Consider the following 13,829-nt stretch of genomic DNA (forward strand, 5'->3'; position numbering starts at 1 on the left):
ATGTTGTATACAAAAGCCAGCCAAGAGCTTTTTGTGGTTTATGCATTATATTCGTTTATGCTGCCAATTCCGCTTACTATTCTAGTATTCTGATTTGAAAAATCAAGATTTAATGTATTTCAAAGAATACTTGATGCATGCACGTTGTAAAATTATTGGAGATGTTTTATAAAGTAAATTAGGAGAACCTGATATGATTTCTGAGTTTCAGATAGATTTTTATCTCGCTATTTAAAGTATTGATCACAACCCTTATTATCTATTGGTAGCTTCTTACGTGAGGCAAATCAGCTGCCATTGTCACTGATGCTGAAAATCTCTCCGGGTAACCTGTGATAGGTTTATTACATAGGAAGCTTTGATCCTCAGGACTCAACTAAGATATTCAAAGTTCTTATAAAGGTGTCTTAGAGTCTGCAATACAAATTCAGATGTCTGCTGTCAAACGGCTCCTATTCAGCAAACCTGTGTGAGCCACTTTTGAAAGTGAAACAGCAAGATGACACCATTCATAGCTTGGCTTTTGGAGAGGCCTTTGTGCTCCCCTGCCTTTCGGTACCTGACAACTCATTCCAGGCCATATCAAAGTTGCATAACAGAATTTGTAAAAACCTACACAGAAGGGTTTAATGTGTTGAGAACAAATAACTTCTTTGTTGATATCCACTGCCAGATCAAAGAGATGGAGGGTAATAGGCCCAGGACTGCATTACCTTCAGTTACATCAGGGAACAAAAGAATAAAATAAAACAGTGAAAGACAGCAGAGAACAATAAAAAGGAAAATACTAACAAGTTTAAAGGATTCAGCGTCCTGAGATGTGAATAAAAGCCACAGAAATAAATTCATCAAGATCACTTAACAAAAGGGAAGCATGTGGCTTCTCAGCTCAAAGACTTTCCAACTGTGCTCCTTTTTTCTGTACATGTTGTTAGAATTTGGGGTGCCTCAAGACCTTCCAGTTCTTAGAGGGACAGAGAGCTGGTTCTTCCATTTGCAAAATGCAGATTTGTTGTACTTGACCTAGATGGAAATGTCTGTGGGCTGTAGCAATATTAGAGATTTTCTCTCCACTTACCTTCCATTTAAAATCAAATGGGGCTACACTGCACATTTCTTCCTCTAGAGACAACCCCTTCCCCCTCTGGTTTTAAGTGGAGAATTAACTTTAACTCGTGTTCAAAAAAATAAAAACAGAAATACAAGAGGCAGCTCACCTTTTTGCATAAAAATAATGAACCATTTAGATATCAAACTCAAATCAAACCTACAGGCAAGTTAACCATTCTGAGAAAATGTACAAACACATCTCATGTGGCATGGTACTGTTTTGGGTCTGCAATTTAGTAAAGATTGATCTCTACCATCGCTGTCCATTTTTTCCTTTTATCTCCCCCCACTGTATTGTTTGCTCTATGTGTGCAAATGCTAGTGTATAAAGGATTTAAAATAATTTTTGGGCAGTAAGGCTGCTGGGAGAGCAGTTCTCTGTAGGCACCTCTGAGAGCTTTGCAGTCCATGCAGCAGTCATGCCCCCATGACACGGCACTGTTATAAAGTGAGCTGTCACTTGTTTTCTCTATTAAAAAGAAAACTATTAATGTGACTGAAAAGTGGATTCTGCCCCCGAGTAACACAGCACACAGTCTTGGCTTGTAAAATTTTGTATTTCTGAGTTTTATAAATGGTGCTCCATTAGCCTTCAGCTGTGTGGGAGAGCTCAGTGCAAACAGCTGGGAACTGGCAAACGTCTACTCTATGGGAAAGACAAGCAAACTCTTTCAAAGACACAAAATCAGGAAAATCTGAGGCCAATTTTTCTTTCTACTTTCTTTCTGTATTTCACTGTTACTTCTAACAGTGACAGGCAAAAAGAAAATCAGAAAGCATTGTGACTTTTAGATACAATATGCCCTTTAAAAGGGGATAGCCTGGGAACATGGAAAGAAAAGTAGAAGCCAAAAGAGAAAGGGCTATGATCATTTTAAGCCAACCTTTTGCCCTCCAAGCCTGAGGGACCTGTGTGACTTCCATGAAAAAATGACAATTAGTAGCATACAACTACTTGGGAGCTACCTAGAACTTTACCTAAACCTGGCACATTAATTATTCTCCTGGTTCTGGTCTTGTGATGTCCAAATGGTAGGGTGCTGGCTTGGAGACCACAGAAAAGTGAGCACAGGTGCTGGACAGGTGCCCTTCCTTGGGGCAGATGCTTTTACAGGTGGGGAGGTGTCCAGACTTGTGGAGGTAAGTACTCTGCAAGGCAGCACATCAGTGCCTGGTTTCTGCCTAGCTGGCCAAAGGGCTTTCTGTCTCCCACCAAAGAGGATATGGGCCTGCACTGAATTAATGGGAAAATAAATATTTTGGTGAGGTTTTGGAAAAAGAGGACAGAAAAAAGAAGCAAGGTAGTTTTCTACTCTGCAACCTTATAGATTTGATTAATTTATTGATATTTATGCTGCAGATTCTAAGAATCTGGCACTTGGTTGTCTGGTTTGGAAATTTTCAGAAAACTTTTGCAGAAGATTTTTGTTTGCTTTGTACATACTTATATATCTGTATACCTTGATAGATAAATAGCTTCATGTATATTCCTAACTGGAAGGAATTTTCATGTCTGAGCCGTAGGATGCTGCAGCACTGACATTTTATTTGGAATTTTGCATGTGCTATTAACTCTGGAAAACTGTTAGAGAACACTGCTTTCAGTAGATGTGCAGTGAATGTGTTTCCATTAGTCTGTCAGTGACCACAATATGGCTGGATTTTTCTTTTGACTTTTCAGGCGTGCTGAAAGCACAATAAAGCTCTGCTGAGATTTCTGCTGCAGCTTGGAGAATTGTGCTATTTATCAGCTTGGGTGTGGATTTTAAAAGAGTCCACCTGAATGGACCAGAGGCACCAAGAGATTGATGCATATGGTTGTTCATTGATAAAATTTGGAGAATCCAGTGGCAAATTATATCACTCTTGGCCAAACAGGTGTCCAGATGATAATTACTGTGACCAGAACATGTTTTTTCCAGTCTCAGCAATGAAACAGAGTAGCCAGCCAATGTATCTCATGCTCTGTTCCTTACACATAATAGACTTTTTTTTTTAAAACTCCTAATCCTGATGCATATTTTCCATGAAACAGCTGTATTTTGTGCAAATAAAAAAGTAGTGTAATATAAGTGTCTCAGGCCAAAATTAATTCAATTTTAAGTCATGGTCATGGAAAGAAAGGAAATATGAATCTCCTGAGTGCAAACAAGGTAGAAAAAGTAATTTCTCTCTAGATTTTCAAATTTGAACTTTGCTTGCTTTATTCCTAGATGCTCACTGCTTTGCCCATGCTTCAGACCTGCTCCATTAAGGGTCATTGATGATTGTTGCCCTCATGGTAGCTGTTATAGTGAAAGGCTGAGATTTCTTTTGCTGGGGAGAAGACACTGTCAGATGGTGGTGGTGGCATCCTTGGACCAGCAAAAGGCTTTAGTAGAAATCCAAAGGTTACTCTGGACTCCAGATGATGGGTTTTTCACCTGTTAAGTCCAGATCAGGTCTCATTCTTTAAAACTGAGGAGGTGGGTTTAAGCAATAGGAATTAATGAGAGTTTGTTTCTCCTTTGGATACACATTTTTCAGCTCTGCGTAGGTGTCTATCATGAGAAATAGTTCAGTTTTAACTTCTGGCTATACAGGCTCTTTCCCAGTGTTTTGGGCTCTGGTTTGCCACATAAAGATTCTGTAATCCTCTTTTGGCCCTCTGTGAAAATCAGACCCTTTTTGGCCCTACTCTTTGAGTGAGGTATTGGGTAGAGCAATGTCCTTGTTATCCATCGTGACAGAAACCACCCTTGTTTCCTTTCTCCTGTCATGTTAGCAAGATGGTCACCCAGATTTTTAATGGCATTTAATGGCATTTCAATGTTGATGTCTTCCCTTTTGACCTAGTGGAGATATTGTTCAGATGGTGATGTTTTATCAATGCTGAATGCTTCATGCCAGGCTCCATTTCTTATTCCCTCCACCACTGCCCAAAGGGTAGATTTTTTTCCCCATGAGCTGTTTCTAAATGGGTGTAAATGGGCTTTAAGGAATGCCTGATAGATGTTACTCTTTCTGTCAAACACTCATGTACAGGGGCTTTCTTCCATCAGGGGCCTTTTGTTTCTTCAATCAGGGGCCTGTGATTTTTGCAGAGTTGTGTACTGAAAAACCTTGTATCTGTAAAAGGTTTAACCCTTTCTGCATGATATTTTGTAATCATATAACCTTCAGCTCAGTGGAAATGAATACCAATTATCATTTATAAACAGTTCCTCTCATTATGCGCCTATTTATGGCATCTTTTATAGCTTGCTAATTACAAGCACACAAAACAGAAATGTTTGGAGTTAAAGAATGTAAACAGGGGTGTAATTGATTTTCATGTTGAATAGTTTTTATTGATTTATTGTTAATTAACATTTTTAAAGGATCTCTTGGCAAAATAATCCATTCAATTTATTGAGTATTATGCTAGCTGACAGTAAATTCATATTAAGATGTCACAAAAAGATCAACAGTTCCATAAGACTTGTTTTTCCAACTGTTGCTGCTTTACAGACTACATATATTCTCCCCCCAAAACCCCTACTGACAATATATTAAATGCAATTGATTGCTCTCAGTCCAGGTCCTAGCAGACAAATGTCCACATCACTAAAAATACCCCATTCCACTTGACACTAATTGGCCATCTGTGCAGCAGGGAGGACAGGCATCTAAAGGGGAGAAAAGCCAAACTCTATCACTCCCAGGGCAGGGTGCTTGGGATGGCTCTTGGAGGACTGTGTGGGCCAAGGGGAGAAGTCTGTATCTTCACTAAAAAGCCTTTCCTCCTACAAAAGCAAAAGGCTGTGGTCTCCGTAATGGAAACTTCCCAACAAATAGGCCACTGTCTTAAGCAACCCATCCCTTAATACACCCAGAGCAAGCATACAGTGCTGCAGAAAATGTGGTATGCGGAAGGCATATGTTGGGTTGACCCTGGGTGGAAGCCAGATGTCCAGCAAAGCTGCTCTATCCTTCCCCTCCTCATCTGGACAGAGGGAGAGAAAATAGAATTAAGGTGTCATGGGTCAAGATAAGGACTGGGAGAGATCACTCACCAATTACTCTCACAAACAAAACCAGACTTGAGTTGTGGAAATCAGTTTAATTTTTATTACCAATCAAATCAGAATGGGAGAATGAGAAATAAAAAGAAATCTTAAAACACCTTCTTCCCAGGCTCAACTTCATTACCAGTTTCTCTCCCTCCCCCCCACCATCAGTGCAAGGGGACAGGGAATGGGGGCTGTGGTCAGTTCATCACACATTGTCTCTGCTGCTCCTTGCTCTTCAAGGGAAGAACTCCTCACACTCATCCCCTGCTCTAGCTTGGGGTCCATCCCGCATTCCTTCCTGTGGGATGTCCCACGTTCTCACAGAAATCCCAAGAATTTCTCCAATGTGATTCCTTCCCATGGGCTGAAGTTCTTCACGAATTGCTGCAGTGTAGGTGCAGCTCTTGAGGAACAGACTGCCCCAGCATGGGTCCCCCACAGGCCCAGCCAAAAAAACCTGCTCAGTGAGGTCTCCTCTCTCCATGTGTCCACAGGTGCTGCCAGGAGCCTGTTCCATTGGAGGCTTCCTCTGTGGTCACAGCCCCCTTCAGGCATCCCCCTGCTCTGGCATGGAGTCCTCCATGAGCTGCAGGGGGACAGTCAGCCTCACCGTGGGATTGCAGGGGAATCTCTGCTCTGCTATCTGGAGCACCTCTTCTTCCTTCTTCTTCGCTGACCCTGGTGTCTGAAGGGTTGTTTCTCTCACATCCCACTCCCCTCTCTGCTGCAGGTCCCACAGCAGGGCTTTTTTACCCTTCTTAAATATGTTATCCCAGCAGCACTACCTCCATCACTCACAGGCTGGGCCATGGCCAGGGCCAGGGCCAGGTCCATCTTGGAGCTGGCTGGCATTGGCTCTGTTGGATACAGGGGAAACTTCCAGCATCTTCTCACAGAAGCCAGCCCTCTAGCTTCCCACTACCAAAATCTGGTCCAACACAGTACCATTCCAAATACAAACCCCATTTCCAGAGGACCTCACTGGCTTTCTTCAATTTTGGGTCAGGAGAAAGGGGTGCAGTTCAGGGTGTTGTTGACAGTATTTTGGGGAATGCCAATTGCAGTCAGCTCCTGTTGACTTCACAGAAAACTGAGGCCACTTACTCAGCACCTCCCAGGACTGAGCATGTAGCAGGGAGTAAAATTGGAAGTTGCAATCATCATTATTACCATCCCATATTTTTCAAATGGGTAGGAATAGAGTGTAATCACATCAGACCCGATTTTTTCATTAGTGAAGAAAAACATTAATATACTCTGACATGGTATTGATTTGATACAATCAATCTTTCCAATAACAATAAAACCTTGATATTTTATTAATAGAACAATGCAGTTCTTCTCCATTACAGCTCCCTTTTATTGTTCTGGGTCACAGTGTAATTCTGGTGTGTTTGGATTTTTATTTTTATGAATATAATGTAAAAGCCTGTAAAATTGCTCCACCAATCTGCCAGTAGGTTTCATTTGAAGCTCCCAAGCATCTTTTATCAGATGAAATGTTACCAGTGTAGTTCCATTCATTGATTGTTTGTTAGCCCTTAGGGGTGGAGATGGTGGGGAGGCTTCAGAGGGATTCTTGGCCTTTAATTCTTTTGATTTTTTTGTGTGTGCTGTGGACACAGACTCAGACCATCTCATCAGTTTGAAGATGACCTCTCAGCACACGTCTGGACCCAGTGTTTTTAAACCCCCTCCAAATTGGGCTGCAGGTTCCCAGGTTCCAGTTAAGCTCCCAGCAGTCATCCAGACTATGGCCCTTCAACATCATCTCACTTTCTGACCCCAGGCTTTCCATACTTACTTTACATCAGGCACCACGTAGGCAGAAGGTACTCCAAGAGGTGGTGCAGGTTATGGGCATGCACTCGTCTCCCTGCTATTAAAAAAAACAAAACAAACAACAAACCAACAAACAGTAAAACAATACTGTGAATGCCTTTACTTAGACACCTGCAGTACATCCATCTTCAACTAGACACTAGCCTGACAGGATCTTTTCTCACACTCTGGCCCCTCAGGTCTGTCTATAGGGCCAGTACTGCCTAAAGCTGGTGGGCACTGAATATAAACTCCTTTGGAGTCTCCCTTCTTGGGGGCTCTGCTCTCCAAAAGCTGCTGTCCTATCTCAGTTGTGGGTGAGCTGCTGAGCAGGCTGTTCTGAGAAAGCATCACTCATCAAGAGCAAAATGTACTCTTGTCTGATTAGCTTCTCTTTTCTAGTGTGTACAGCAAGTCTATCAGATCATTTGGTGTTTCTGTGTACAGATATTTTTGATTCATCTTCTTCAATTATCCAGAATATCTTCCTGTTCCTGGTACAAAACCGGGGCATCATGATATTCCAGATGCAATGAGACCCCCAATTAGTATAGGCAGATATTTTCATCACTTGCTCTTTATTCTTTTTTTTTTTTTTTTTTTGTTAACCTTTCTCCTTTTCCCTTTTGAACCAAGAACAATGTTGCAAGATCCCCATGGCAGGAAAAATAATACCCGTAATAAATATGAAGGCTCCCTTTCAAAAGAGAATGGGCTTATTAAGGGTAACAGCTTATTAACAGTCACTGTAAATTAGATGGATTTAATAACTTTAATTAGTGCAACACTTTCTGACACAGAGCTTAAGGAGAATTCAGCTGTTCTTCTCATCTTCCTCCTGTACATCTTTGTGCCTAAGAAAGCAGCAGAAATTCCTCACAGTAAAAGAGAAATGGCTCTTACAGCAGTGCAGAGCACAGGAGAAAACTACTGTGGCTTCTGGCACTCCAAATTAGCAGTAAGAAACTTCACCAGTCCAAAGGAAAGCTTTCCATGATCAGGAGCAACAGTAAATCAAGCTTCCTCAGCACTCTCTGCACTTCTCTTTCCTTCGTGTAACCCTACCCAGCTCAGCCCTGCTTGCCCACAGCCTCAGAGATGAGAAGTCTTTTCTGTTTAAGGGCTGTGAAGTGACCAGCACTCCCACCACTGGAGGGAGGGTAACTCCAGCATGCTGTGGCTCCCTGAAGTCCAGCCCCGTTAAAGTAGATGGAAACATTGCTGGTAGGTCTCACATCAACCCTCAGGATGGAAATGCCATTCCTGTTAGAGAAGACAAAAAACAAACCAAATCAAACTGCAAACATTTTAAATTCTTTTCTGATTCTTCCTACTCAGTCCTTTTCCCATGGGATGTTCCAGTTCATCAGAACTGAAAAAGTGTGCAACTATGTTGCTTTTGACCAAAGGTATTTTCATTCTTGTTTGAAGAAAATGTTTTCTTAAAGTAAAAAATTACCAAATCTGGAGCCAGAGTGCAGCATTTCAATATTTTGTGTTAATGCCATCTTGATTTAGGCTGTATTTAATTCTGTAACTACAAATTATATTAATATTTCTTAAAATTTTACATTAAAGTTCTTTGATCATATCAAACTTTCATTTCTCAACTGAAATGAAGAACACAGGTTAAAATTTCATTTTGAAGGTAACGATGTCACACAGTTACTTACTTTCTGGACCACAGCCAAGGGGAAAAAATCTACATGTAGGAGGCTGCCCCACCCCACCTCCAACCTCTAATGCAGAAAGAGAATACATTCAAAACAAGTGAGCCTTTCTCAAGAGACAAAAAAAGTGAGTTTTTAACAAGGCTGAGGTATAATCTTTTGACCAGCCTGCCTTACCTAAGTCCTGGGTTTCCTCTCCAGAGCGGTGTGGGTTCAGCCCAGCCATCCCGTAAAGATTCTTTTGGAGGATGTAGCACACGTAAGGAAATCAACATCAAGCCCTGAATGTCTAAAAACTCTTTATGGTAATCTGCAAATGATCTCTCCCCAAAAATACCTTTACACAGCATGGCTATATTTCCTCGGGAGCCCCAGAACTCACCTCTCTGGTCTCAGGCATAGCTCACTGTTAAATTTCAATAGAAGGTGTCACGATCTCTTGAAAGAAATGATCGAAGGGACTTTGTTGAGGGGAGCAGCTCTCCACAGCCCAAAAAGCAGAGGGTGCACATATGAATAAGCAAAAAAATACAAATTTTACTTATCTTCACACTGGAAGTTCCTTTCTAGCACATGGATTGTATAGAAAATGTTACAGATACCCCTGTACATGCTTGTATATGTACCTCCATACTTTTGTGATCTTGCCTGGCAGAGAAGCATTTCTACTATGCTTCCAAATCAAGCTCCACCAGTATGGGATTTTCCCCCTTTTTTACTGTTTTCTTTTAAATCATGCATTTAGGTTATTGTCTTCAAACATTTACTGCCTGCAGCTTCACTCCAGGTCTCAGGGGAAGCCCCCCAGCCCTGTTTCAGGCAGTGCCAGAGCAGTGTGGGGGTGAGAGCTGCCCAGGAGGCAGAGGTGGCACTCAAAGGACTGGATGTGTGATGGCTGCAGCCTGCTGCTGGTTACAGATGACAGGCAATCCAGTGCCAACAAAGCCAGCCTGGCTGTCGCCGAGTGGAAGAGACTCAGTGCATATTTCGGCCTTCTGGAGATCTTAATCGTGGCTAATTTATAGTGGAGACTAAAACCAACTTCTGTAGGCTTTGTAAGAACACTTAGAACAGTCCAAATAATAACAGGACCAAAAGCTCACACCATAAAAATCTCTTAGGCTAAAAATGGGAATAGATACTTGCAGAAGATTTTCCTTTCCTCAACAGAAAGATCTGAAAGGAGGGAAATGTATCACAGATCAGCAATTCCTTTCAGAGGAGTTTATTTATATATCTCCATGTGAAAGCTGTTGGTAAGGGAAGAAAATGAAGTAATGCTCTGCAATAAAATTTGTACAAATGCAGCTTTTTTTTTTTTTTCCTTTTTTTCTTTTTTAACTGACATCCCGTTTCTCAAGAATTCGATGTAGCCTTTAGTCAGCCTTGTTTCTTACAGTTCTCTGTGCTTTGCATGGTAATTAGCTGCTCCTGTTATCAGCAGCACGATGCTCCCGGCTATTTCTTCAGCAGCCACTGTCGTGATTCTCTCGGCAGCAGCTCCTCACACCCCCCTGCCAGGCTGCTTGCCAGCCCCACCTGTGTGCAGGCGTTTGGCATTCCTCAGGCTGCCCTGGATGGGGAATGAAGGAGTGTGGGCACAGCATCAGAGAGGAAAGAGGTCAAAGCCCCCAGCAGGTCCCCGAGACTTCTTGGTATCTTGGGGGGTACATGGGGTGAGCTGGTTATGAAACTCCCCCAATGCAAAGGGAGGGAAATGAGCTGAGTTCATCAATGTCAGGATAAATACAGAGTATTTACAGAGTATCCTCAACTTAGTTGGGAACAGCAGCCTCAAAACCGTTCCTTTGTTTTGTTTTGTATTTGTTTTTCTTTATTCCCCTCTCTCTATTTTTTTGAAAGGCATTAAAGCCTTTTTTGCACAAGCCAACCATGGCATGCAGGTTATTGAGAGGGTGGAGGGGCACAGATTGCTTCCACTCATTGCTGCCTGTGGGGTAACGTGCTCTCTTACTTGAATTCAGATTTCAAGAAACATTTACCAGCTTTCATTTCTTTAATAGTTAAAATATGGCTATGGAGCTAAATTCAGGTTGCTGTGTTCCTGGGCAGTGCAGGTTCCTCTATACTATGAGTTGGGATGTAGCAGAGAAGAGAGTCTTTTATAATAAGAATGGGAAGTTTTTTCCATACCAACATATACAAACACCTTTCAGACATACCCACAGTACCACTCCTGCATTCTGTTATATGATAGCTCGAAGAAAAAAATCAGATGGCTTCAGGCCATACAAAATTGGAGTTTCTTGCTATGTGCAGAACATGCTATTTAACTTCCTCGCTCTTATTCTAGGAAGTCTGAGTCAACACTAGTAAGATCCTGACAAGTATACAGAGCAAAAATAAATTAAGAAGTTTATATTTGATATTCAAAAGATGAAGAACAAAGAAAAATATAGAAATTGAAGGGTTTTTTCCAAATATTGTTGTAATTTTTACATGTCTTTAGGTTTGTGTTTCCTCTTTGGTTTTGTTTTTTTACTTTCAGAAGGTAGGGTTATGATCGAGAGAGAGAATGAATAGTTTTTTTAGTCCCTGTGCTGATGATGTGCTAGAGAGAATAGCTAATATTTTAGCTCTGTGGTAATAGAAAGTGTAATTTCTTGCTGGTATTTGCAGACTTCTTGCATTACACTTCTAGGAGGGTTATTTAATTTTGTAAAAGAAGGTTGTTTCTGAGCCTACTCTGAAATAACCTGTTCCCAAATTTACTTTCAGTAGCTCTGCCTTCATACAAATCTAAAGAGCATCCTTTTACCATATGTTCAATGTATTGTGTACAGCATAAGATAGTGGGTCATCTCATCCCTCCTTCTGTAAGATGGAAATGGACTAGAACAGCAGTCTTGAGGTCAGGCACTAAATTCACTCCTCAGTAAACAAGGTTTTTGTGATGAAGGCTTTATAGTCTTCACTGTTACTATCAGAATAACATGGAAAGAGGTTTTGGGGAAGGAAAACAAATAATGGGGGGAAACACATAGAAAAGAGAGAAATAAAAATTATGTGAATTTTAAAATTCCTAAATATCCAGAGACTGTTGCAGTGTTTCTGGCTGTCTTGTTATCTTCACTGGCAACAAGAACTGTTGCACTTTCACTCCTGCTCCAGCAGCAGGAAGGTTGCACTCAGTACTGTGCAGTTCCTCGGGGACAGGGCTGAGATCAGAACAGGGCTATCTGCTCAGGACTGCAGCTTCTCTTCAGCATCACTACATCAGATATGAGTAATTCTCCAAAGGCTGACTTTATAGCATGCTTAGTTACTTTCCCTTTGAAATCAGTCGTGTGATTCCTGGTGACTGTAAAGCTGATGAACTGTGTTGCACCCAAAAGAGTTACTGCAATTCATTTGTTTAACAATCAAGAACCATATTCAGCAAAGATTAAGCAGGAGTGCTGACAATAAAGCACTTAGGCCTTTCTATCAACTGGCACGAGATAACAGCTACAAAAAAATATGAAACATAAATTTTTCCCATGCATATGCATGGCTGTCATACTTCTGACCTTGGTTCCAGCTGTTGGGCTGTGGGCAGATGTGGATCCAGAAATCCTTGGTCACTCTGCTCCAGCTGGGGAGTGGCAATGACATTGTCCATGAGCAGGACTTGTACAAACTAATTAGTGGTATCATTTGGGTCTGGTGGGAACAAAGGTACCCATTTTTGAAAGTGCCTTGTGATTTTTTTTGAGTGCCCAAATGCCGATGTGGTAGAGAAGTCTCATTTCCAGATGACAAGAGCTCAGCACTTTGGAAAAACAAATTACTTTGCTCTTTCTCCATGTGGGTACCTGAAAACTCAGGACCTCCAGGTGGTTTTCATAAACAAGAGAGAAAGACCAAGCTCACCTCCTTGCTAGCTCTTTGGGGACAGTAATTAATCATACTGGTTTTGTTTCCATCCTCCCTTCCCACATGGGAAGACCTCAAGCTCCAGTCTCTTGCCTCCTGAGTTAGTTCTGTTCTGCAAAAGGAAGAAAACCCTTTTTTGGGGGGGGAATGTCAGAGAATTTAGTGTGGTGAAATAAACCCCCAGGAAATTCGCTTGATGCAGCAACCACCTGGAACTACAGGAGATGGGCACCTCCTCAGCATTGGTACCTCCATCCGCGGTGTGTCCTCTCTTCCCAGTTGTGCTGGGCAGCACAAGGGAACTGTGGGCAGGAAGGAGGGGACGTGAGTGTTATGAGTTTGGCAGTTTGCTGTCCTGCACTGCCTCAGCTTTGCTGGCAGAAGTTTCGGTCCTGATGGATAATTAAGCTGAGCATCTTTGTGAGGAACCAGCTGGATGGCTGCTATAGGAGGATACCTGCTCTGTCAAATCTCTGATTTCCCCTCTCTAGAATGGCTCTGGAGGAAGCCATAGCATTCAGAAGAGATGAATGAGGGCATTCCTCTGTGCCCTCAGTCTCACAGCCTACAAGTGGGTTTAGGGGTCAGCATTTTAGGAAGTCACAGGCTTCTCAGGACTGTTGTGCTGCCATCTGCGTTGCAGTCCCTGCAGCTCTCCCCTCAGCACTGCAGCTGCCTCTGTCCTATACATCACCAGGCTTTACACAGGCAGTGTCACTGCACAGTCTTCCCTGCACAAAGGAGAGACATTATTTATTTAACATAAAGAAATGCACATATTGGATCTATGTACATACAATTTTTTTTTTGCTTATGCTTACTCATAGGCAGTATATCCCAAACAGCAGGCACCGCACCTAAGGGTGGTGTCAACAAAATCCTATTAATTTATACAAATCTGTTGCAATCATATGTAAACACTGCAAAGATTACATCTTCCTGTACTGCTGATAGGGAATAATTTGAGAATTTCAAGCAGTGCAACTTTTCAGACACTGGAAAGACTTGGCCTCATTTTGAAACTGTAGTAGAGGTTGGAATATATTTCATGTGACATCCATGTCCCCAAGCCTGCTATTTGTTATTTCTTTTAAAAACACAAACAAACTGTTTTCTCATTTTGCTTACAGGACAGTGGAACAGGAGATAACAGCTGCATTGAAGAAATATTGCGGGTAGGAATGCTTTAAAAAAAAAAAATCTCTTCCTGTGCCATTTTTTTTACTCTTAAAAGGCATGAGAACAACAAGTACATAGCAATTACTGGTGGTAGAAATATTACTCTTTTTGATTGTCATCTTTCTAAGGAAAAATGTAGGCA

General features: G+C 41.7%; 1 protein-coding gene across 3 annotated transcripts in view; it reads left to right on the forward strand.

Annotated features, from left to right (window-relative positions):
• The window catches only part of AFF3 (ALF transcription elongation factor 3), a 333,250-nt gene that overhangs the window by 137,627 nt on the left and 181,794 nt on the right, over positions 1–13,829 (forward strand). For 2 of the 3 annotated variants that reach the window (XM_071745558.1, XM_071745568.1), the window contains exon 4: positions 13,639–13,683. The exons of the other annotated variant lie outside the window; for it this stretch is intronic. In XM_071745558.1, coding sequence (XP_071601659.1) covers positions 13,639–13,683 — 45 coding nt within the window. The remainder of the gene's footprint in view (positions 1–13,638; positions 13,684–13,829) is intronic. 3 annotated transcript variants of the gene reach the window in all.

Source organism: Heliangelus exortis, chromosome 1, assembly GCF_036169615.1.
Source record: "Heliangelus exortis chromosome 1, bHelExo1.hap1, whole genome shotgun sequence".
Classification (NCBI taxonomy): Eukaryota; Metazoa; Chordata; class Aves; order Apodiformes; family Trochilidae; genus Heliangelus; species Heliangelus exortis.